Source organism: Oreochromis aureus, linkage group 14, assembly GCF_013358895.1.
Source record: "Oreochromis aureus strain Israel breed Guangdong linkage group 14, ZZ_aureus, whole genome shotgun sequence".
Taxonomy (NCBI): domain Eukaryota; kingdom Metazoa; phylum Chordata; class Actinopteri; order Cichliformes; family Cichlidae; genus Oreochromis; species Oreochromis aureus.
This window is the reverse complement of record NC_052955.1, coordinates 38,041,636-38,068,822: the sequence shown is the minus strand read 5'-3', so window position 1 is coordinate 38,068,822 and position 27,187 is coordinate 38,041,636. Positions and strand designations below refer to the sequence as shown.

The following is a 27,187-nucleotide window of genomic DNA, read 5'->3' as shown; positions in this document are numbered from 1 at the left end:
CTTAGGGCTTTCAAAGGCTTTCTTTGGACATTGGGTGTTTTTTTCACACATTTTCAGTCCAGTCCTTTTTATTTATTTTATTTTTGTTTTTTAAAACAATTTTAACACTGACCTATACATGATTTAGGCATAAAAATGCAACTAACTAACTATAGGAATGAATAACTGTTGTATTTACACATAACACAATTAAAGACATTTAAAATTTTATCTTTTAGGCACTTGCATTAGCAGACTTTTGCAAAAATACATCATTTGGTTTCATTTCTTTAGTTAAATGTACAAAAATGGCAACAATAATACAATTTGACAGGAATAAAATAGTATTTTTGTACCAACAAGAAGATTTCCAAAGAACCATAAGCCAAAAACTTTGCAAACTTGATATGGTGTGTGTATTTACAAAATTTTAGGAAACTGGACAATTGGAGGACAAAAGAAGAAGGAGCAAAACTATAGCAGATGAAGAATATCTGAAGTCATGTCCTTAAGAAATAAGAAAAAAAATCCAGCAGAGACCTAACAAATGCAACTGACCTTTCAGTTGATCGATCTACTGTACCACTGAAGCGTCATCAGAAATGGTTTTAATGGTGGAGAAGCTGTGAAGAAGCTATTTTAAAGGCAGTGAAAGAGGGAGAAAAATTACACAAGAACTGGACTCAAAATAAATGGGAGGAAATCTTATCTGTTGATGAAATTTTGGGGTAAAATCATGATAACCAAAATGTTTGGAGGAGTTTAGGAGAAAGATACTGTGAGTGCACACAGCCATCTCTAAAATGTGGTGGAATCTTCTTTAGCTTAACACTACACAAAAGAAAAAAACATTCAAAAAAGCTCAATACTGAAAAAAGTTTTAATTCGTGTAATGGCCTTAACTTGTGTCAGCTTAAATCTTGCTTATTTAGTTTGTAACAAAATTAAGTGTATAGGCACATTCTCACTTCCAACTTGACACATACTATTTTATCACAAATAGGCAGTAGAGCACAGTTGCATAGTATGAATATTATTATGCATATTTAGCATAGTTTTCTTATATGCTAGGATAAGCCTACAATGAAAGAAGGTCTGCCATCTGAACAAGGGTTAGTAAATGTTATAATCACTGATTGGACTGGACAGAAAAAAGTGAACTGGGCTAAGCACATTATCCACAAATCTTCATCCTTATATTATCTACATTAAATAAACAAATAATTTACTTATTTTCTTTGGACATCTTTATCTATGCAAACACAAATTTTGAATCAGTATATCTAGAAAGGTTTTCATGATCTCTAAATGTAAAAACACATCTGAAAGAGACCAGCATTGTGTTCTCCAAGTTGGTGGACATCTCAGCTATCAGATGATACATACTCCATGTTGCCATGAGATTTCATTATGCCCTAAGATAAGATTGCAACCCCAGAACCCCTTTGCATTTCTGGAAAGCTTGACCAGGTGAAGGAGAGGAGACTGAACAAAGTTCACTCAAAGGCTTCCTAGCTGGAGCTGCTTTCTTCTCTTCTTTTTACATATTCTGTGTGTCTCCCCAGCCCAGATTTCTACATTGAGAATTCCACAACACAGACCCCGGGATCCTGACAATGAGAAGCTACTAATGTATAGGTAATGGAATTTGCTGGAACAGGAAGTAAGCTGAAAAATGTATTGTCCAGACCACCTAACTAATTCTCCATTCTATATGGTTGGAAAAAAAACATATCCATAAGAACCAAGATTTAGAGCTTTCACATACAGATATATATATATTTATTAGGGGTGCAACAATACACAAAATTCACGGTTCGGTTCGGTTCGATACTTTGGTGTCACGGTTCGATATTTTTTCGATACAAAAAAATGTTCATGCCTTTATAATTTCTCATTTATTAAAATTATAAATATATATTTTAACTCAAAAGTACAGTTTTTAAATTTAATGTTGCTGAAACAACAAAATAATAAAAAAATAAATAAATCTATCAGATCGAGAAATCACTCATCTTTGGAACAGAGAGTTTATTACAGAGAAATGGCTCTTTCCAAAATAAAAGCTATACTATACGCTTCTTCTGGGGTATATTCTCAGCAGCATATTAAACATATCAGGTCCCCATAAGGAGAATCATGTGCTGACGACTGTCTAAATGACGCGGGTAAAGTTTGTAGCATGCGTGCTTGTTGTTTTTGTCTGCTTCCACTTGTCTTTGCACTAGGATGATGTCGCGTATATATATATATATATATGCATATATATATATATATATATATATATATATATATGCATATATATATATATATATATATATATATATATATATATATATATATATATATATATATATATATATATATATATATATATATATATATATATATATATATATATATATATATATATATATATATATATATATATATATATATATATATATATATATATATATATATATATATATATATATATATATATATATATATATATATATATATATATATATATATATATATATATATATATATATATATATATATATATATATATATATATATATATATATATATATATATATATATATATATATATATATATATATATATATATATATATATATATATATATATATATATATATATATATATATATATATATATATATATATATATATATATATATATATTTTTTATATATATATATATATATATATATATATATATATATATATATATATATATATATATATATATATATATATATATATATATATATATATATATATATATATATATATATATATATATATATATATATATATATATATATATATATATATATATATATATATATATATATATATATATATATATATATATATTTATATATATATATATATATATATATATATATATATATATATATAAATATATATATATATATATATATATATATATATATATATATATATATATATATATAGACATCGATTCACTGATACACACTACCAGGCTATACAGCAATGACACTGGAATGTCGTTGGGACTGGAGAAGTGTAGTCGGATGGTAACAAAAAGAGGGAAGGTAGTCAGAACTGGGGATTGAACTACCAGAAGGCAACATTGCAGACATAGAGGACAGTTACAAGTACCTGGGGATCCCATAGCGAATGGGAACCATGAAGAGGGCGCTAGGAAAGCTGCAACCACCAAGTACCTGCAGAGGGTCAGGCAAGTCCTGAGGAGTCAGCTGAGCGGTAAGAACAAGATCCGGGCCATCAACACCCACGCCCTGCCCGTGATCAGGTACCCTGCTGGGGTAATAGGCTGGCCAAAGGAGGAGATAGAAGCCACTGACATAAAGACAAGAAAGCTCCTTACCATGCATGGAGGGTTTCACCCCAAGTCCAGCACCCTGAGGCTGTATGCTAAGCGGAAGGAAGGGGGCCGGGGACTGGTGAGTGTCAGCACCACAGTCCAGGATGAGACAAGAAACATCCACAAATACATCACGAAGATGGCCCCAACTGACAGCGTGCTCAGTGAATACCTCAGGCAGCAGAAACCCAAGAAAGAGGAGGAAGGCGAGGAACCATCATGGAAGGACAGGCCCCTGCACGGTATGTACCACCGGCAGATAGAGGAGGTGGCTGATATCCAGAAATCCTACCAGTGGCTGGACAAAGCTGGACTGAAAGACAGCACAGAGGCACTAATCATGGCAGCACAAGAACAAGCTCTGAGTACAAGATCCATAGAGGCTGGGGTCTATCACACCAGGCAAGACCCCAGGTGCAGGCTGTGTAAAGATGCCCCAGAGACAATCCAGCACATAACAGCAGGGTGCAAGATGCTAGCAGGCAAGGCATACATGGAGCGCCATACCCAAGTGGCCGGCATAGTGTACAGGAACATCTGTGCCGAGTATAACCTGGAAGTCCCGAGGTCAAATGGGAGATGCCCCCAAGGGTGGTGGAGAATGACCGAGCTAAGATCCTGTGGGACTTCCAGATGCAGACGGACAAAATGGTGGTGGCTAACCAACCGGACATAGTGGTGGTAGACAAACAGAAGAAGACGGCTGTAGTGATCGATGTAGCAGTTCTGAATGACAGCAATATCAGGAAGAAGGAACACGAGAAGCTGGAGAAATACCAAGGGCTCAGAGAAGAGCTCGAGAGGATGTGGAGGGTGAAGGTGACGGTGGTCCCCGTGGTAATCGGAGCACTAGGTGCGGTGACTCCCAAGCTAGGCAAGTGGCTCCAGCAGATCCCGGGAACAACATCGGAGATCTCTGTCCAGAAGAGCGCAGTCCTGGGAACAGCTAAGATACTGCGCAGGACCCTCAAGCTCCCAGGCCTCTGGTAGAGGACCCGAGCTTGAAGGATAAACCGCCCGCAGGGGCGTGCTGGGTGTTTTTTATGCAAAACCAGGGTTTTGGGGTAGGGCATCCTACATACATCATATATATATATATGTATATATGCATATATACATACATATATATTAGAGATGGCACGATACCACTTTTTTATGTCCGATACCGATATCATAAATTTGGATATCTGCCGATACCGATATGAATCCGATATAGTCTGTTTTTTAATCAATAAAACTGTTTTTTTAATATCTTGCTGCAAGTTCATACTCAAGTTTAAATAAACAACAACACTAAAGCTATTCTGTTATACTTGTATGTAAAAAATACACTGCACCCAAAATATTTCATAGTTCACCAATACTGATCAATCTAATAAACTTAAACCTACTCCATCCTTCCTATTCTGGTATTGTAAAGAGTACTTAGCAGAAATATTAAGCAATCTAACGAATAGGGTTGCAAACTCCCAGCAAAAAAAAATAGGGAACCACCCCTCACCCTCCGCCTCGTGATGTTTAATCGACGTAATCAACTTTAATTTGATGCAGTGTGAAAAAAAAATGCACAGAAATAAATTATTTTTCAAGAATAATTAAATAGATTCAACATCTTTCTTCAACAGAATTCCAGACTGCAAAGATGGTATCTTCCCAAAGGAAAAAAATAGTATAGCTTACTAGGGTATATTAGACTTAACAGTTACTATATACAGTAATGGACTTCTATACATTTTACATCAGATTAAAACTTTGGGTGTAAGATTCAGATAATTATTTATTAAAAGCGAGACATTTTAAATGAGAATAAGAAAGAAAAGTATGTCTTTGTGCCCCCCTTTTCCCTGTTAATGCCATATCGGTCCCCCTGGCATAACTTTGCTAGATCCGCCCCTGCACAGTTACCAGCCGTCAGCTACGTAGAAAAGGATCCTGGTGTAGAAAGTAATATTAAATAAATTCTAACAACAGCTTATCAAGCTTAAACGTGCTGCTGTTGTTTAGCCGCTGGTTTCCTCTTTCTGGTGCAAAGTGGGCCAAAAACAAAGAAGAGAGACGGACTCGCAACAGAAAAGCCGATCAGCTGATCATTAATCAGTTTCATGATTGAAGTAGCAGCAAGAAGAGGCAGTCGCTCCATATGTCGGTTGTTAAGCTTAACGTGGGTACACTTTACAAACATTCAGAGATGAACTTACACACTTGCTTTACTTCTCTCTGGGATAACTTCCTCGGAGATGAAATGCTGGTTTGGTAGCGAGGCTACAAATACACACAGCCGCTCTATCACTGAGCACACTGCTCCGACGTGCTACGGTTATGAGCCGAGTTACGCCATGTTGCAAGTTTTGTGAGGTGCTTATTTGATATTTAATGGATCGGATTACATTTTTTATTTCTCTCCGATATCCGATCCAGTAATTTACGTCAGTATCGGACCGATACTGATACGTAATATCGGATTGGTCCATCTCTATTTATTATGTTGCTCTTTTTTTTCTTCTGCTTGTTTTCTCTTTTTTCTTTCTCAGCAGGTGATCCAGGTGATTTATATATGCATTTTTTGTCTGCTTATTTTGTTGGTTTTTGTTTTTTTCTCTTTATCCCCGTCCCTCTTCCCCGCTGTTTTTCTTTCCCTCTTTCTTTCTCCCCTTTCTTTTCCCCAGTCAAGTCTGTCCCATATTTAGGAAGTGAAAATAAAATAAACAATAAAAGGTCAATCAAATAGACCATTACGGCAAGGCTGGGATGGTCCATTTGGTAAAGTAAATCCTTTGGGCATCTTTCTTCGCCTTTAGACAATAATTCTGATGGCAAAAGAGCCAAAAGGGACAGGCAAAAAAAAAAAAAAAAGGAGCCTACGGATCTGTTAAGGGCTATATATATGTGATGTATGCAGTAGGGCTGCACAATTAATCGTTAGAAAATCGCAATTCATACTTTATGCGATCTCATTTCCAAATGATAACGATTAAAAAAAAAAAAAAAGATGACGATTGTACTGCATTTTGATCCGGGACATAATCTGCATGAAAACAAGCGCTCAGTCTTCCTTTTTAAACAAATGACAAGGGCGGAGCCTTATACCACGTGATACAGAAGCCAGCTGGCAGGGAAAAAACAACGGAGAGCACGTGAGAGAAACTGCCTGAGGGGAGAAAACACAATGAGCGCAGAGGAAAAGCTCACTGATGGCGGTGAGAATGACAACCTCACTGTAACATTAATTCCAAGAAAAGGTTCTCATTCCTCCGTGTGGAAGTTTTTTGGTTTCAAAGAAGACGATGAGAGTCAAAAAGATATCATTTGCAAGCTGTGTTTTGCCATAGTAGCAGCACCGCAAGCTAACACTACGAATTTGTATACTGGCCAAAAAATACCTCTGTATTCCTGCCACAAGTTCCCCTTCTGAAAGGGTGTTCAGCACGGGGGACATTGTAATGTGTCTCTGTTCCTCACTGAAGCCTCAAAATATTGACCGACTTGTCTTCTTGGCAAAAAACCTTTAAGCAGCTGGCTGCATAAAAAATGTTCTCTGTTGTGGTCCTGCCATGGTCAACTATCATATTGTCATGTCAAGCGTTATATTTTGTTAATAATTGTGGTTTACATTTTAAGAAACATACTTATTACCTACCTCTCTTATCACCTTACACACGGAAAGAATACTGTTCAAAATGTTATTGTTAAAAGTATTTTAAGGTTTTGTACGTAAGAGTAGACAAGTGAGACATTTATTGTTTTTATGTTCAGTCTCAACTGTTACGAAGTTGCTGTGCAGTTAATAAGTGCAATAAATATTTATATTGGAAAAGAAAACCGTGAGAGAATCGTGATCTCAATTCTAAGCAAAAAAATCGTGATTCTCATTTTATGCAAAATCATGCAGCCCTAGTATGCAGGTCAGCTACAGTGTATGGATGCAAATGATGGTGTGTATGTGGGTGTGGGGGCATGGGTGTCAGTAGCTTGGAGACGACTATATAAAGTGAAATATAATGTACCAGGATCCAATGGAACTCCAAAAGACAAATGAGAGAAATATGGCATCCACCTCTGATTGATAAAGTTCCACAGAGAGTGGTTAGACATCCAGACACACAGCACTACATTCAATTGCGCATACAGACCCATGCATTGTGAATGGTATCACACATAACCAGTGTATGAGCAGAGGCACAGAGATACACAAACACACAGTTATTTGTGATTTGTGGCTCAGGAGGTGAGCCACAACCATTCCCAAGTAATTCATACAATTCATACAAATCATCTACTAATCAGAAGGTTGGTGGTTTGATTCCTGGCTGCTCCAGTTAGTACATCAAAGTATCCTTGGGCAAGATACTGAACCCAAGTTGCTTCTAATATGCTAATCAGAGTGTGAATATGTGTGTGAACACTGGAAAGAAAGCACTTAGATGTAGAAAAGGTGCTTGTATGACTGTGTGAATGAGTCATGTTGTTCCATGCTAAAAGCTAAAAGCAGTCCATTTACCATTTATTTAGTTGTTGCATTAAACACAGATTAAAAATCAACTTGATGTTTGTTAAAATAAAAATAAAATACAGAAAACATTTTGGTACCCTTGTTGCACATTGTTGCCCCGAGTTGCATGTTTTCCCTGTGTCTGCGTGGGTTCAGAGACATCCAGTTAGTGGGATTAGGTTATTCTAAAGTTGCCCATATGTGTGACTGTCTCTCTGTGTCTGTCTCCCTGTGTTAGCCGTGCGACAGACTACATTTATACCATACAGGGTAAATCAAACATAACATTCAACCACTAAAATGAATCATTTTTGATATTTTTTTCCTGTTCATGACTAGAAGTCAGTAACTGTAATTTAGTATCTTAAAAATCTTCTTTAAGATCTTAAAAGTTTTTTTTATCAGCTCAGCTTAAAATCATAAATGATAATAATAATAATAATAATAATGATAATAATAATAACAACAACAACAATAATAATAATAATAATAATAATAATGATAATATCAGACTGGGTAGTGGTCTAATAAACATTGTACTTATACTAGGAATTGGTGCAACCTTTTAATTCATTCACTGTTTAAAACAAATTGTTTTACTTTAATATTGTTTTACTCCAAGCTGCCTGTCTACTAACTGGGTGCTACTTGGAACCGGAACAACTGAACTGCAGTATATTTGTGCCTGGTATGATAATATTAATGTCATCCTCACTGACATCATCCATAGCCTAGAGTAGAAAATACAATCTGAAGCTTGGAGTTTTAATTTACATAGATTACACTCTTCTAATTTCAATCAAAGTTTGGCTCTGTTTGACATGAGGATCCACCTCAACAGTTCAGTCATAGATTATCCTATAGTTTTTTATTGTCGACATGTTCCTTGGCATTTAAAAGTGATGCAGTATAAGCTGTAATTTCATGGTATCAGACAGGTAGAGCAGCTTGTGAACTTAAAAAACTAACCCAATATTTATTTAATAATTTCTTTTTAATTTTAAATATTCACCAATGAAATTTATACGTTAAAAATATGACTGATCTCATCTCATTTTGATTTACTTGGAAAAAAAGAAAAAGAAGGTTCTTTTAGATGCTCCCTGTGTACTATTTACAGTTTTCATATTTGCAAACTTACCTTTGGATGGTGTGATTAATAAACGCGCAATTTCAAACAGTGGTAACTATTAAATTCACACTGAAGGTGTGGGTGGGGTTTTCTTATAATGTGTGCTTTCATAAAAGGATTTCTTATTCCACCTTCCTATAAGATTCCAAGCTCCCATGAGCTCACTTACTCAAGCAGGAAAGCTGTGACTTCCATTAAACCTAAGAAGGTTTAGTGATTAGGCTTTAGGGTGGCAATTCAGCCACTTTTTATTCCATTTTGTTTAATCCACTTTCCTTCTTTTCTACTTTTTCCTTTCTCTGACATCTTACTTTTTATATCATTTCCATTGCACCTCTTCCATTTTTTCCCCACTCCACATCAGTGACAGGAAGCAGCTGGGAGACATCATTGATGATGATTTGCAACCACATATGAATTTTTTATCCTAAATATATTAGGCTAGGAATCTGGAAGGTCAGCAGCATAATGGCCATTGTATATTTTATGAGCAGCAGGAAGTAAAGCTCCCGGAGTTAATCATGGAAATGAGGAGGTTTTCAGGTAGAGACAAGGGCGCTGCTTAAATCATCACATGAGGCACCCTAAAAAGGTCAGGCACTTCAAAGTGAGACTGAATTCCAGAGAATGGATAGAGTAGCTGTAATCATTTGGAGAGCCCTGCTATTGTCTACAGGCAAGATACATTTGTGGAGGTGACATTGGACAATGTATTTCAGCAGCTGCTGCATGTTAGTATATAATACTGTACTGCAGGCTGTAAATGTTTAAAACAAGTAATGGCTGAGAGAGATGGAAAAGGCAAATGGAAAGGCTTATAACATGGTTTATGTGATGCTGGACACTAAACAAGGAGAAAAGGACTTGGCTAGGCAAAGAAATCAAGGTTGAAAGGATGTGCAGCAGGTTAGGGGTATTAAGGACAGAAAAGGAAACAAGTGAAGAGAGTGTGCTCAGAAGATAGAAGAAGTACTTTGAGGAGCTAATGAATAAAGTAAATGAGAGAGGAGGATGCGTGGAGGACAGGAAATGCAGAGCATGGAAAATGTCGGGGCAGCTGTGAAGAAGATGAAGAGTGGAAAGGCGGCTGGTCCAGACGACATACCTGTGTAGGTATGGAGATGTCTAGGAGGGCAGTGGACTTTTTCATCAAACTGTTTAACACAATCCTGGATATTGAGAGGTTGCCTGAGGAATGGAGAAGAAGTGTGCTGGTACTGATTTTCAAGAAAAACTTTAATGTGCAGAACTGTACTGACTACAGGGGAATAAAGTTGAAGAGCTATACCATGACACTATGGGAAAAAGATGCTGAAGCTAGGTTGAAAAGACAGATTATGATCGGTGAACCGCAGTATGGTTTCATGATGGTGCAGGACATGTATGAACGCAGCGAGATAGTGGTGAGGTATGCAGTAAGAGTGACAGATGTTTGCAAATTTGATGGACAGGCAGGAATCTCTGTGGACAATGGTGTTTTCAGATGAGAGGGAACAGGTGGAGCAGGTGAAAGAGAGTCTGGAAAGGTGGAGGTATGTGCTGGAGAGAAGAGGAATGAAAATCAGTAGAGATAAAACAGAATACACATGTGTGAATGAGAGGGAGACAGGCGAAAAGTGAAAATGCAAGGAGTACAGATAGTGAGCAGTAGAGCATCAGACAGAGCACCAAACAGATGAAGAACACAGTGCAGGCAGGGTGGCATGGGTGGGCACCGGTGCCAGGGGTGTGACAGAAAAGTAGCAGCAAAACATGAAAGGTAACATTTGCAAGATGGTTGTGAAATGTGCTATGGTGTATGTTTTGGAAACAGTGGCACTTTTTTTAAGTGCCATTGTTGTCTTGACTGTCTATTCGTGACTGTTGTCACTCTTGTCTTTATTTTTTAAAGAGAGAGAGAGTTGGAACAAGCATATATACACACATACACCCACAACACACACACCCACACACTTATTCAGCAGGATAGCGTAGTTGTAAAATTACACTCTATCCAAGCTTAGCTTGGATATGAGTAAAGGAGAGATAACTGAAGTCCATGACATCGCCCAACAAAGTGTACGTCAGGTGTTGAGGAACCAGAATACACTGATGAGAAGTGGACTACTGGAACAAGAAGGCAATGGCCAAGAGATGAGAACAGGGCGCTGCTGGAATGCCACTATTCAAGTAACCCCATTGGAAGGGGTTACATGAAGAGGATGTGGGATGTCTAGATCTTCGATAGCCAAAATCTACACTAAAGGCAAAACAACTAGTAGCTCAGTGTTCCAACATTCAGAAGCAGGAATTACTATCACAACTGGAGATCAATAAGGTACAACACAAATGCTACGGCAAGGGGGAGCCAGGATGTCAGGGCAAGGGGAAGATATCATCACTCCCACCGACACAGAAGGAGCGTTGAGTGAAGTAACAATTAAGTGAAGTACCCTCTGAAGGTCTACTAGAAGATGTGAAAGTAGCATTATGGATAATCCCTACTGCAGCCATTACAGAAAAAAAGCCCCACCTGATCTAAACTATGGCAGCAGTGATCACAGAGATGCTTGGGTACAAAATGAATAGTCCCAAGGAGTAGTGCCCTCCATAGAAAGGAGAGTAGAGGCTAAGAGAAAAGTAGCAGGGAGCAAAGTTAGCCAACTATTGGAGCTACAGAAAGGTGCAATAAAGAAAGGGGTGCCTAAGGCTACGTTCACACTGCAGGCGAAAGCGGATCAAATCCTACTTTTTTGACCGTATGCGACCCATATCCGATCATGGTATGACAGTTTGAACAGCACAAATCCGACCCAGGTCACTTTCGTATGTGGTACTGAATCTGATACATATCTGATGTTTGAGAAAGCGACTGCTGTTTGAATGGTCATGTTGCATTAAATCCGTCTTTTACGTCACTGACACTTCAGCGCTGGAGAAGACAAACGACTCCGTGTCCATATATATATCCATATATACCTCTGTACGGAAGTAGCAGCCACTGCGCCAAACAAGGCCATTGTTAAAGCACAGGCTCTCTGTTTTCTCAGTGTCCTTCTTTCTCTAATTAATTTGTCAAAATTCTGTCAGTTACGACTGTGCAGAAATTGATAGACTGCTGCAACAACACCTACTAGCTCTCTAGCCGCCATTTTCACTTCCGTAAAAAGAGTTGTTTGTGACGTCTTCTTATGCACATGCGGGCCGCTTTGTGGGCCGTGAACCGTTCACACTAGAGCGCGTCACATTTTATTTGTAGTGTGAACAACCAGACAAAAAAATCGGATTTGATCAAAAAATTAAGACCTGCAGTGTGAATGTAGCCTAAGAAGTATAGCAAGTTGTCCACATGTGAGGCCTTGGAAGCTGCTAAGCAAAGACTCACAACCTTGGCTAGCTGCTTGAAGAGTTATACATGAGATATAAGGCAGGAGAATAAACGAGCTGCACTCTACTGAATCATTCAAGCTGTACTCTCAGTGGCAGGGGAACAACATGAGAACAGCAACCCCATCAAGGCTGGAGATGGAACAATACTGGAAGAGCATCTGGGAGAAGAACACAACACATAACAGCAATGCTCAGTGGCTAATGGCGCTAACAGCAGACCACAACAGCCTCTCTGAACAGGGGCCAGTAACTATCACAGTGGAAGGCATCCAAGAAAGGTTCTCCAGTATGAACAGTTGGACAGCACCAGGCCCTGACAAGATTCGTGCCTACTGGCTAAAGAAGCTGACTGCACTTCATGAGCATCTGGCAACACAAAAGAACCAGCTGCCAATTAACGAGAGACACCCGGAATGGCTGAAAGCCGGACAGTCTTGATCCCCAGAAGGGACTGGTTCCATCCAAGTACTGGCCAATAACCTTCCTCAGCACCACGTGGAGGCTCCTGTCAGGCAATATAGTGGCTAAGATGAACAGGCACATGGCTCAATACTTGAGCAGGGCACAGAAATGAATTGGCAGGAATACCAGAGGGGCAAAACACCAGGTACTGGTAGACAAAACAGTTGCTTGAGATTGCTTTACTGAAGGCCGGACAGTCCTGATCCCCAAGGACCGACAGAAGGGACAGGTCCAAACCAACTACATTAACTTGCCTCAGTACCACATGGAAGCTCTTGTCAGGAGCAGCTAAAATGAACAGGCACATGGGTCAATATATGAGCAGGGCACAGAAAAGGATTGTCAAGAATACCAGAGGTGCAAAACACCAGTTACTAGCAGACTGAGCAGTCAGCCAAGGCTACGAGAACAGGCTCACGAACCTGTGCACTGCCTGGATTGATTATAAGAAAGCCTATGACTCAATGCCTGACACATGGATCCTGGAATGCCTAGAACTATACAAGATCAACAGGACCCAAAGAGAATTGATCAGGAATTTGATGAGGATGCTGTGAACAACACTGGTGGCACAAGTCAACCTTAAAGTGCGGGATCTACTTAGGAGATACCATGTCTCCACGACTCTTCTGCACAGGCGTGTGTGTGTGTGATCACTGACAACACTGGCTACGGGTACCGACCATGGAATGGAATCGTCAACCACCTCCTCTACATAAATGACATCAACCTGTACGCCAGGAGTGAACAAGACATTGATTCACTCATCCACACCACTAGGATATACAGCAACAACATTTATCTGACAGAACTGAAGAACAAGCTTCTTCAGTTCAGAACTGAAGAAGCTTCTTGGATGAGAGGTAAAACGTCTTCAAGCAACTTAAAAAAGTCCAGACGCTTTTCCTTCCAAGCTCCTTAGACTACGATGACCTTGATGACTGAGAACCTTCACAGACAAGCACAGGATTTTAAGTGCGCCTTGTAGTCCGAAAAATACGGTAATGTAACTATATCTGTAGAGATAGTGTATATACATCTACATATGAAACTTTATCTTTTTGTAGTTTCATCTAGAGAAAGAAACTGGTTTATTACTGAGGTAATTTGTAATTTTTGTTATTCTTAAATTTTTACAGCAGTATTTTGAGGTGTTTTGAACAGCTACAATTCAAAGCTTTGCAAAAATCTTGCTAGCATACAGGGTCAAGTTGTGAAATAACTAGCATCTGAAATAACTATAATTGTTACAATTTTGTATTTACTGTTTAGATGACTGTTAGGGTGCCTGTGTTGTTGACCCAGTGTTTTGTGTTTATGGATTTTGTGTCTTGTTTAATCATTATTGTTATGTTCTCTGTGTGACCTATATTTCCTAGTTGTCTCCAGGTTTAGCTGGCTGCTTCCCCAGTCATGTTTCTGTGTCGCTCTCTCCCCCTCTCTTGTCTCTTGCTCTCTCGTCCTTTCTCATCCCATCACTCTATTCCCTGTATCTAGTCAGTCTGCACCTCAGTGATTCTGTTTCCTGTTTTATTCTCTTGTCCTGTGTGCTTTGTGTTCAGCTCTGCTTCTTCTGCCTCATCTAGTGTGCTCCAGCTGTGTTCCCATCCCATATTATGTTTGTCTCTCGCCTGTTCAGCCTCATTAAAGGGCAAGCCTTGATTTTGACCTCCTGCTGCTTCCCTGACTGCATTCTTGGGTTCTCCTAACCCAACCTGACAACAACATTAAATTCCAAAAGCATCCCACACTAAAGTCTAGTTTTTATGACTCCATCCTCTGAAAGACAATGGGTTAAATGGAATCCATGGAAGAGTGGTAAAGTGAAAAACACTATTAATGGAGCTCATCTAAAATTTGAAAGAAAATACCTTAATAACTTTTAAAGCATTAGAGGGAATATTCTTTGATCTGATGAGATAAAACACTGGGTAATCAATGGATCCATTTTGCATTGGCACTATTTGCAATGAGAGGCTCTGCAGTATTGACTGGATTGAAACATTGTTAAAGTGGAGCACTGGACAATGATGCCCTGAATTTTCACATAGACAAACTGCTACAGTCTTGGCTGTCATATAATTTCTTGTACTTGCTTTATGCTTAACTTTAAAAAAGAATCTTTGCCAAGGAGATTGTCTTTTTGGTTGCATTTGAATATATGTGTGCATGTCATTCTGGCTTTAAACAAAAAAGCCGAAAAGGTTTTAGCATTATATCTTAGCCCAAGCCTTTCACTTAGAAGTTATGATTCTTACAATTATGGTTTGTTTTTTCATTGTATAGAACATACTGGATAAACATTTAATGTATCTTGTCATATTCAACCTCTGACCTCTACTTCAAGGTCAGTAGATTTGATATTAAAGATTAACTTTCAAAAAAAATCTCTTTGTCTTTAAAAATATACTTAAAATCCCTTTATTTGTATAGGCAATATTTAGGAAATGACACTGGTAAATGGTGATTGTAAAATCACATTATAGTTTATATCTAAATCACATTTAACCTCTGATCTTCCTTTCATTCACATTGACCCCCAAATTTGTTATATCTTTAAAGAAACTACTGTTATATCAAAGAATGAGCTGCATAGATAGTTAGTAATATACTACAGTATAATATAACATTGTATAAAATGCTCAAGTTATTTATGTCCTGTTATTTAAATCAATACCCTATTATTCATTGTTTACTTCAACATAACGTTTGCGTAATCAAAGTAAACATCTGTCATGCTCCCTCTTGGAGTGCTTCATATAAAACTATTTAATAAATTAGTTACTTTACCTAAGACTTTGGTTATGTTCATTGTTTTTCAAGGTGGGCCATGGTATTTTCACTTCTTAGAATCTTGTTACCTTATAGTAAGTTAACAATAGTCTGTACTGACTACTGCACCAACTCCTTTTCCTTTTCTCTTAAATAGATTCCAAATTTTAAAACTAGTGTTGAATTTTCCATGTTTTATTTATAGGCAAATACAGAAAAAAAATCTTTCAATGATGAAAACTAAAAAACCGTACCCGTACTTTTGGTTTTGGGTCATTGATAACAATGTTAAATTTTGAAAAATTATTGGAGTCCAGCTCTGAATATCTGCACACATGTAACTGATTTAGTCATGTATTAGGCTTAAATTGGGCTTCAAACTTTCCTTTTTGCTAAAGCATATAGTTAGGGCTGGATCGGGTGACCCTGAATCCTCCCTTAGTTATGCTGCAATAGGTGTAGACTGCTGGGGGATTCCTATGATGCATTGAGTATTTCTTCTTCAGTCACCTTTTTCACTCACTATGTGTTAATAGACCTCTCTGGATTGAATCATACTTGTTATTAATCTCTGTCTCTCTTCCACAGCATGTCTTTATCCTGTCTTCCTTCTGTCACCCCAACCGGTCGCAGCAGATGGCCCCGCCCCTCCCTGAGCCTGGTTCTACTGGAGGTTTCTTCCTGTTAAAAGGGAGTTTTTCCTTCCCACTGTCGCCAAAGTGCTTACAATGGGTCATATGATTGTTGGGTTTTTCTCTGTATGTATTATTGTAGGGTCTACCTTACAATATAAAGTGTCTTGAAGTGACTGTTGTCATGATTTGGCGCTGTATAAATAAAATTGAAATTAATTGAATTATTTTTAGTTAAGTCACTGAGTAGCTGCAAGCCAAAAGAAATTCCCTGATAAATTAAAACTATTCATAGCATTATATTTCAAAATATCGCTTGAGCGTAAATGCCTACAATTCTGTTGTTAGAGTTGGATGTCTCGAGACCGGTCTTGGTCTCGAGACCGGTCTCGAGACCACTTTTACGTGGTCTTGGTCTCGTCTTGGTCTCGACGGACTTTTGTCTTGGTCTCGGTCTTGGTCTCGATGGACTTTTGTCTTGGTCTTGTCTTGGTCTTGACGGACTTTTGTCTTGTCTCGGTCTTGGTCTCGCTGTTTCGATCTTCCGTTCTCAAATCGACATAGTGTTCCGGAGATTTGGAGTCAACCATTAGCGGAGCGGGGGGGTGGCTTACTGGGCTTAAGCCCGGGTCATTTTTTCAGAAGCATGGGGCACCGTCGTAAATTCCCCCTAATTTTGGTATGATCCGAGCTCAGGTACTAGGCGACTGAGCACAGCACGCATGTGAGCGAGGGGGGAGAAGCTGCTGCCTGCGAGTTTGCTGCAGACAGAGGAGAGCTTAAGTTTGACCAGGTACCAAAGCAAATCATTCGTACTGAACTAATAATGTAAATATGACGGTGTATCACAAAAGATTGATATCAAACTGATCAGTTGGTTGCGTTACTTGCTCTTGAGTGAATCAACAAATGGATAAATAAAAGCCGAACAACAATGCTGATTTTTAGAGAGTCTTAGCCTACATTTCATATTTTCAGTTGTTACCCTCCACGGCTAAACAAACTCTCTAAATCGGTTTCAATTGTGTACTGATGAACACAACAATGGACATAAGAAGCTTCTTTCAAAGAAAAAACTCAGGTAGATGTTATTTTATATATTATGCTTTGTATGTTGTTCAGTATATCTATGCAAAACAAGAGAAATTTCAATACACAGCAGTATATTCACAGATGAAACCAGATATTTACATACACTTTAGGTAGAAAACATAAAAACTATTTTTACTGTTAAACATTAATTTAGAGTTGTTGTGTGCCCACCTTATTACTTAATTAGGCAGAGCACTCTGAATTAAATCAGGACATAAAGCACGGTCTTTATCTGGCTTTATTGAACTCTGTCGATCTGACAACTAGCCACCTAACGGGGGCCGCCCTCGGACAACAACATCCGGTTCCAAGGTCATCCCCTTAAGACATAGTCAAATATCAATACATGACATCCCCCTCTTCCTTAGATTCAAACTTCAGTCTTAATAACTTTGATGTCTTTTTTTTTTTTCTCTCAACATTGAACATTCTTTCTTGTCTTACTTTCTAACAATTATATTTTCTGTCTCACCACACGTACCCCTTTTTTTTTTTCCAATATATACATGGACACATACACATATGAACTTGCAACTTGAAACTTAACCATTTTAAGTTACTTCTTCAACCTAACATATTATAGTTTATTTCACCACAAAATCACGAAACCTCTCAGGTATCCTTTTAGCCCTCTGTGATCTACTTGATCTCTCTGGCCCCTGGAAGCCCTCTTGTGGTGTTGGAGTGAAGGTGTCAGTCTTTGTGGGTGTTTCACCTTCTTCCCTTTTAGGTATTGTGTTTTGTTCGTAGTGTCCTTCTATGGTCTCATTTGTCTCGTATTTCTTCACATGTGTCGTATTCCGATGATAGCGAGCTCCGGTTGGTGATTCAATAATGACTTGGTTTCCAGTTCTGCTTACAACTTTGTGTGGTGTTGCATTGAATGGTGTTGTAAACTTGTCCACTTTGTCTTGTTGAACCAGCACTGTGTCTCCCGTGTCAACTTTTGAATACTCAGCCCCCCGTCGTTCATCAGCCGAAATCTTTGATTTTCCTTTCTGTTCAGCGTCTCTGTCACGCACGTCCAACTCCGTTGTTTTTCCCTCACTGATGTTCGGTAACTTTCCTCTCATTTTGCGGTTGAACAGGAGTTCTGCTGGACTTTTGCCCGTGGTTGGATGTTCAATGCTGCGATACACTGTTACATATTTTCTTAGCTCTCGCTTCCAGTCGAGTCCTTCAGCTTGTGCGATCCTGATTCTTTTCATCAATGATGCATTTTGACGTTCCACTTCCCCATTTGCTTGAGCCCATTTTGGTGTAGTTTTTATATGTTTGATTCCATTAGTTTCACAATATTCTCTGAACAACTCAGATTTGAACTGTGGGCCGTTATCAGATTTGATGGTAACTGGTAGCCCATGTCTGCTAAATATACAGTCAATAGAGTCAATGACTTTTTCAGCAGTTGTAGACGACATTACATCATACTCATAGTACCGGCTGTAGTAATCTATCAGTACAAGTATTGAGTGGTTTGAAGGTAGCGGTCCCAGTAAATCTACCGCCACATCTCGCCATGGTCCATCCGGTAAAAGTGTGTTTCTCAGTGGTTCAGGTGGATCTGGTCTGGCTACTATTTGACATCCGTGACAAGCTTTACAAAATTTTTCTGCAGCTCTGTCCATCCCTGGCCACCAAACTTTTGTTCTGAGGTGTTGTTTGGTTCCAACAATTCCTAAATGTCCTTCATGAGCTAGTGACAGTGCTTGAGCTCTGAGGTTTTCTGGCAAAACAATGCGAGTTCCCCACAAAACTATGTAGCCGATGACACACAGTTCATTTGCAATGGGTGCATATGTTTTGCATTTTTCAAAGTGTCCATTTTCAATAGCTTTTCGCACCTCTGTTAATTCTGAGTCTGTAGCAGAGGCTTCTTCAACCTCTCTTGTTGTGAGTGCTTTTGGAGTAGAATTAACTGCAACAAATCTCACATATTCTTCAGATTCATGCTGGTGTACGTCTTTTGACGTGGTGTCAGAGAGCAGTCTTGACAGTGAATCCGCAATGTTTTGTTTTCCCGCAATATGCACTACTTTAAAGTCATATGGTTGCAGTCTGAGAACCCATCTTTCTATGCGTGCACAAGGTTTAGATCTCTGGCTGTATATGACCTCTAATGGCTTGTGGTCTGTGATGAGGTCAAACTTCCTGCCATACACATATGGATGTAGTCTCTCACATGCCCATACCAGTGCTAGGGCTTCTCTTTCTGTTTGAGAATATCTTCGCTCACAGTCTGTTAAACTCCGACTTACATAGCACACTGGTACCTCTTCTCCGTTCTGTATTTGTATTAGCACTGCGCCTAAGCCTACAGGGCTTGCATCTGCTATGACTCTGGTTGGGGCTTCTTTGTCAAAATATGCTAGGGTACCTGCTCTGGCTAACTCAGTCTTTAGTCTTTCAAACGCTTGCTTTTGTTCTGGCCCGAATGTAAACATAGTTTCTTTTCGAGTTAAACGTCTAAGCGGTTCGGAGAGTGTAGCAAACTGTGGTATGAACCTGCTACGGAAACCTACCAGTCCAAGAAAGCTTCTCACCTCAGTAGCATTCTTCGGTTCTCGGGCTTCCACCACAGCTCTCACTCTTTCTTCAGTTGGGCGATGCCTTTCTCGTCAGCAGTATTCCCATGAACACAAGTCTGTCCATGTTGAACTGACATTTCTCTGCGTTTAGTGTCAGGCCACAGTCAGAGAGTCTCTGCATCACAGCATGCAGGCGCTTATCATGGGTTTCCTGGTCTGGTGCATGTATGATTACATCATCTGAAATGTTCTCAACTCCTTCAATGCCAGCTAGTGCATTGGCGATCTCATGCTGATATTGCTCACTAGCTGATGAGACTCCAAATATCAGCCTTTTGTATCGGTATACTCCGTTATGCACTGCAAATGTAGTTATCTCTCTTGACTCCGGGGCAAGCTCTAGCTGATGGTATCCCCACTTGAGATCAAGTTTGGTGAAGATTGCAGAGCCGTTTAGTCCTTGCAAGATTTCATCCACAGTGGGTATGGGGTATCTTTCCCTGATTATTGCCTCATTTGCTGTTCTCATATCTAAGCACATTCTGATATCTTTGTCACATTTCTTTGGGAGCACCACTACAGGATTTACCCAAGGTGTAGGTCCTTCTACACGTTCTATGATGTCCATGTCGATTAGTTCATTGATCTTTTTCTCCACTGCATCCCTCAAATGATAAGGTATGCGCCTCAGTGGCTGTGCTACTGGTTTCACATTTGGATCAATGTACAGGCTGATCTGTTTGGTGTTTAGCTTTCCTACTCCTTTGAACACTTTTGGATACTTTTCTTTAAGAGTGTGCTTTAAATCTGTGACAGCCGCCACGTTTTCACCTATTTTCAACACTCCTAACTTTATGGCAGTCTTTTTCCCCAGGAGTGGTTCACCATTACCTCTAATTACAATAAATTCAGCCTCTTCAGTCCTGTCACCAATCTTGATTTCACATCTGAATGCACCTTTAACCGTGAGTGCCTGTGCTGAGGAATATGCATATAAATTCCTCTGCTCTTTGGGTACATATGAGTGACATTTTATCTTTTTAGCTTTTAGCTTTTCCCATATGTTTTCTCCCATCACATTACTTGTAGCTCCAGAGTCAACTAACATTTTCAACTCTATTCCCCCAACAGAAAAGGTAAGTTTCTCAGGTACATTATCGTCATTTACAGTAAATGCATAATCATCTTGTTCAACAGCATTCACATTTTGTTTCTTTTGTCTTTTTGTACGACACATTTTTGAAAAGTGGTCCTTACCATTACACTTGTGACATGTTTGTCCTCGTGCTGGGCATTTGGGATCTTTGCCCATGTGGTCAGTATAACCACACCTGTAACACTGTCTGTCTGTTTTATTATCATCTTTCATTTTTCCTTTTGGTCTGTTGTTCTTCTCTTTCTTTGCTGTAAAAATCCGCTGATCGTGTCCTCTCCTTTCTTTTTCCCCGGCGACGCCATCGCCGCCATCTGCTCCTCCACGCGTTCGCAGTGTGAAGCCACCTCCAACGTCAGGCGAGTTAGAGTTAAGCCTGGACCTTCCTCGAGCAGCTTTCTCCGTACATATTCAGAAGTGCATTTACTCAGGATAGCGTCCCTTATCTGGTTATCAGTGTCACCTTGAAAGTCACACAGTCTTTTGCAGCTCGCCTTAAACGCGTACATACAAAATTGTTGCACAGTCTCACCTGGTGTTTGGGACAATTTGTGGAAAGTTTGGCGGCGATGCTGCATTCACTTGAGGAACAAAATAAGTGTTGAGCGCAGTCACCGCAGCGGTGTAATCCTTTGCCTCTCCCGTCTGTGGTAGAGTGGAGAAGACGTCCTGCACGTCCTGTCCGGCCAAGTGCAGTAGAAGAGCACGTCTCCGCTGTCTGATCGCGTCCGTAGCATTATCCGTCAAAATAAGACCTTTCCCATCAGCAAACAACTCGAAGGATGTTAACCACCGCGTCCATCTTGGTCCGAGTGTAGCTGGATCAGTGTAGCAGGCGAACGGTTGAATACCTGACTTTTCCATGTTAGCCCACAAGTTTTCGCTAACACCGTGCCGCCGCTGGGTCTACTTCTCACAAAAACAAAAACCTTGTTTGTGTCATCCTCGTCGCCATTGTTGTGTGCCCACCTTATTACTTAATTAGGCAGAGCACTCTGAATTAAATCAGGACATAAAGCACGGTCTTTATCTGGCTTTATTGAACTCTGTCGATCTGACAACTAGCCACCTAACGGGGGCCGCCCTCGGACAACAACATCCGGTTCCAAGGTCATCCCCTTAAGACATAGTCAAATATCAATACATGACAAGAGTAAACTTTTGTTTTAGATAAATAAATGTTGAAATATCTTTTGAATTAGTTTAATGACAGAATAAAGAGAGACAGAGCTGTCTATTTTTATCCCTTTCATCAAATTTAGGAGAACATATACACTAAGTTTATTGTTAATTAATAAGAAAAACTCCAGACGATCCCATTCTGAGCTTAAGAAGCTTCTGATAGGTTAGTAGAGTCCATGTGAGTAAATTGGTGGCACAGCTGTGGATGCATATAAGGCAAAACACAGAGCCTGTTTCTGTGACATGTGAAAATCAAGAGATGTCAACCAAAACACCAGGAACAGAATTGTGGAGCTCCATAAGTGTGGCTCAATTTTGAATACAATTTGGTGCCATTTGCAATTAAGAAATACATATAGTTTTCTCTTTACTCTTAAAGTTAACAAATATGTTTTTATATTTATCAATCTAAAAAAATAAACATTTAGTCTGATTTGATGTTACAATTAAAAAAGTGTTTGTGTTTTTATCTGAAGAGTATGTAAATATCTGGTTTCAACTGTATATTTGATGATGTTGGTGTTTGGCTTGATTGTCAGCACAAAGAGGAGAGAGAGGAACAGAGAGGGAGAGAGAGGAGCAGAGAGGGAGATGGAGAATGAGGACAGAACAGAGATCGAACAAGAGCAGGTGAGACACACATGTTAGTCAAATGGTTGTTTGCCAAAACTCATCAGAACATGTATCTAGTACCTGTTTCTTTTTAGATACCATTTGTTACTTTTCAAATTCTATATTTATTAAGTTATGCAGGCTTGTTTGCACAACAAGGCTAAATAATTATATAAACTTTTCAGAATCTAAATAGCGTACTTTGGTAGAATTAAAAAATAAGTGTAGTGCAGGTCTATGATGATTTTCAGTGCTACTATCATCTAGTTCTGATTCTGGTTCCGTCTTGGTTAAGTCCTAAGTAGTCCTGATTTTGAACTGTTGTAGTCCTGTTTTAATTCCGGATCAGTTCTGGGTCTGGTTGAATTGGGATTTAGTCCCTGTGTCTTGATACAGGCCCGACTTTGTTCTGCCTTGCTGCTTAATTAAAAAACTAGTTTAAGGTGTCCTGCATATGTGATATTTATTTTTTTTCCTATATGAAGTCATTCTTTTTTGAACAAAACTCAAAACAGAGCCTAATAATCTTTCAGTCATTTCTACCCTCACTTAATTTCCTTTTCGCTGCTCAGCTCTCACACAGTGGCTCAGTTATGCTCCAATCCCTCCATATTGTTGCCAATCACATGCGAGGATATAGGATAATATCATTATGTGAAAAACAGAGAGGGTGAGAGACGCGACAGTCAAGTGGAGCGTGCGTCTGTCCTCTCAGTAAGTGAGTGAGACAGTAGACAGCGGTGAGGAGGGCTGTGCGAAAGCAAAAACACATAAATATGCCTGACGCCTGTAAACGAAGCAGCATCTGGCTGCAGTTTAAAGACTTTTTTTGTCTCGGTCTTGGTTTTGGTCTTGGTCTCGTCTCGACTCGGTCTCGGTCTTGGTCTCGTCTCAACTTGGTCTTGGTCTTGGTCTTGTCTTGGTCTCGATACCCTCTGGTCTTGGTCTTTGTCTTGGTCTCGATACCCTCTGGTCTTGGTCTTGTCTTGGTCTCGGATTAGGCGGTCTTGACTACAAGTCTATCTGTTGTACATGTCTGCACCTAACTGTGAGTGTGATCTACAAGGACATGCTGTTTAGCCATTTAAAAAGGTTGTCTTTGTAAGAGGGTACCATGTTGACACTATAATCAATACTGTATCGGCAACCTGTGTTGCAGGCTTAGTTTTTATTCATACAGACATTGTGCTGCTGTCCTGCATGTAATGACTCTGCATACATGTCGGTATTGTACATTTGTGTTTAAATTGTCCTTGTCTGACTGTTTAAACGCTTATTGCACAATATTGGCTTTTTGTTAGATGAATAGCTTCAATTCGCATATTGATTTTTCAACACAGTCTGCAAAGATATAAAACTTACGCATCAGTTGTTCTGACAGGAGAGTGATTTGCTGACCATGTTTAAAATATAGCTCCACTATGTTTCTTTTTCCTTCTTCCTTCCTTCTTACTCTGAACCTCCTTCTTCTTCTTCTTCTTCTTACATATGTTTGGATTTTAATAGAATATATACCAGAAATATTTCATAAACCTGAACATTCTTAGAACATTCTCTTGTAGTCCTCCCACTTCTGAAATATCATCTCATGTTTCTTTGCAAGATAAAATTAATTTGAATAATGAAGACAGTGAGGAGATTTATTTTCAATTCACTGTTTTTAATATAACATCAAGTCACAACACGAGTCAGTTTAAGTCAAGAACATACAATAAAGAAAACCCACTGATTCTATTTGAGCATGCACACTGTGAAAGTTGAGATGGTCCTCCATCTGTCAGAAAAAATTTGCTGTTATGGCATTTGTCAGTCAATTCTCAATCTCCTTGTGAATTCACACTGCACATTTTTGCAGGTCTGTGACAGTTGCTATGGTGTCTGTGTTTGATTTGAAACAGGTTTTTTTTAAGATTTCCCTACACAGTTTGCTTTTTTAATGTGTGTCAATGTGCATATTTTTAAGAACATGTTGATAAAAACCTGTACACTGTGAAATAATTTTTACAGTACTATACTATAATTATAGAGCACATAAACAAATGATTGACATGGTCCTGGGGCTGTGACCCAGCATTTATGTGTTTGGACTTTGACTCTGGTTTATTTAATATTCTAAGGTTAGGATTTTGTTCTAGGTTTTAGTTATTTTTAGAGTTGTAATATTTGTAATCTCAGATCTTAGTTTTGTTATCTAGTCTTTAGGTTTCTATTATCATGCCTCCTCGTCTGTGAAGGTTCTCAGTCATCCAGGTCATCGTAGTCAAAGGAATTTGCAAAGAAAAGCGTCTGGACTTCTTTGAGTTGCTTGAAGACGTTTCACCTCTCATCCGAGAAGCTTCTTCAGTTCTGGCCGAGAGTCCCAGATTTAAACCCAGTGGGAGTATCTCCCCAAAGAGGGACAAAGGACCCCCTGGTGATCCTCTAATCACATGAGCCAAGGTGTGAAAGCGGGTGTGGTACCTAATCAGCCAGGGTTTCGGGTGAGCTCATTGTGAAACCTGGCCCCACCTTGTCATGTGAATTCCTGAGGTCAGATGGCCCAGGATGTGAGTGGGCGTTAAGGCGTCTGGGGAGGGAACTCAAAACTGGATTATAGATGGCAGACAGTTGGTGTCGTAAACCACCACCTCTGTTCAAAGATGGTCGCTCACAGTGGACATAGATGGCCTCTTTCACTCTTTCGAGGATGCCAATGTTCACATTTTGGACAGAGAGGACAGATGGTTTGAAAGAGGAGTGAAAGAGGCCATCTATGTCCACTGTGAGTGACCATCCCGATATTAAGACATCTATCGTCCAATAACGATATAAATCACAAAAATGTAACATTTTCTGTAAATTCTGTGAATGTCGGGCAGCTCGACTTGCCTGAAGTGTTTCCAGCTGGGTGTCGCGTACCTGGAGTCGAGTGTTTTAACTGATGCATGAAACGATACATTTTTAGACATAGGTTGTAACGGCCGCCGTTTTCTTTGTGAGTATTTATTACACAGCGTGCTGCGGGGAAAAGCCTGTTCTAACGTTTGAGTCTAAGGTTTATTTTTTAGCACCTGACGGCTCTTTTTTTGCTTCTCATCCGTAAATACTCTGCATCTTTCACGTGATTCAGTTTATTTTGAAAAGTCTCAACAGGATCTTGAGCTTTATTGTGAAAGGTTTATGTGAAAAATAAACAAGCGGACACGAGGTGGTTTTACCATCGTTGTTGCTAACCACAACGCATAAAAACAAGCGCTTGTCCGTCTGTAGTGTGGTTATATTAAATATAAGAGAAAGAGAGAACTTTAGGAAATTAACATAGCCACTACAGTGACCATCAAAATAATGAAAAAATATTGCCGTAAACAGTTTATTTTGCGACACCACGAAACAAACGATAGCGTAAAATGAAACGATAGACGTTTTTATATCGTCATCCGATATATATCGTTATATCGAACAGCCCTAACTAAGTATGTAATTTTCCATTAACGTAATTTATTGTAGTAGTTCGTATGCTGAGCAAAAGTATTTAACATCAGGCTTATCCAGTAAGCTACCTCATAACTTTTTCTTACCTGGACCTCCACTCCATAGCCCGTATAGACAGTGACGATATAGTTGCAGTCAGTTGTAGAGTAAAAAGCAGAATTGGTGTGTGGTGGAGCCTCGATGTAGCCTTCTGGACCAGTCAGGTTCAGCTGGCAGGGAACTGCAGGAACAACCACAGCAGAATAACAATAACACTGATAGAAACAGTGTGGAAGCAGGAACACGAACCTACATTCAAAATAGATTCAAAACTCCATTCAAAACAAAAGTTGCTCTCAATGCAGATGGTCCCCTCATTATGTTTTTGTTATAGTAATAATGACCAATAACCCTGTTACCTTATCTTCCCTTACAGATTATAATAATAGGGTTTGAGTCTGTTAAGACACTTTATGTAATGTCAATACTTTCTACAAACAGAAGATCCCAAAATGATACTATGTTTTAATTCTGGGTAAAATTTTGAACGATGTTTAAAATGGAACAGACCTTTCCAACTGCAGTTAAGGAAAATATTGATTATGTTCAATGTATCTTGAGACCACAGTATCAACTATTGATAGTTTAACGATTCTATTGTTATAACAGTCAGTCTGACACAGATATCAACTTACTTTAATGTTTGATCTGTATCTGGATGTATTATTTGTATAAGGCTTATCTGCCATTACCCACAATGCAGGTGAATGATAATTAAAAAGTGCTTGGACTGAGTGTATGTGAATTGGTTTGTAGTAAACAGTGCTTCGAGTGCTTAGTTAGAGTATCCATCTATCTGTCTTCTGCCACTTATCCCAGTAAAGATAGCAGGGGACAGCAGTCTAAGCAGAGATGCCTGAACCCTCCTCACCACATCCAGCTCCACCAGCT

General features: G+C 39.1%; 1 protein-coding gene across 1 annotated transcript in view; it reads right to left on the bottom strand.

Annotated features, from left to right (window-relative positions):
* sez6b (seizure related 6 homolog b) overlaps positions 1-27,187 on the bottom strand; it is a 173,944-nt gene that overhangs the window by 133,518 nt on the left and 13,239 nt on the right. Inside the window, exon 3 of the mRNA XM_039622408.1 lies at positions 26,344-26,477. Within this exon, the coding sequence (XP_039478342.1) occupies positions 26,344-26,477 (134 nt within the window). The remainder of the gene's footprint in view (positions 1-26,343; positions 26,478-27,187) is intronic.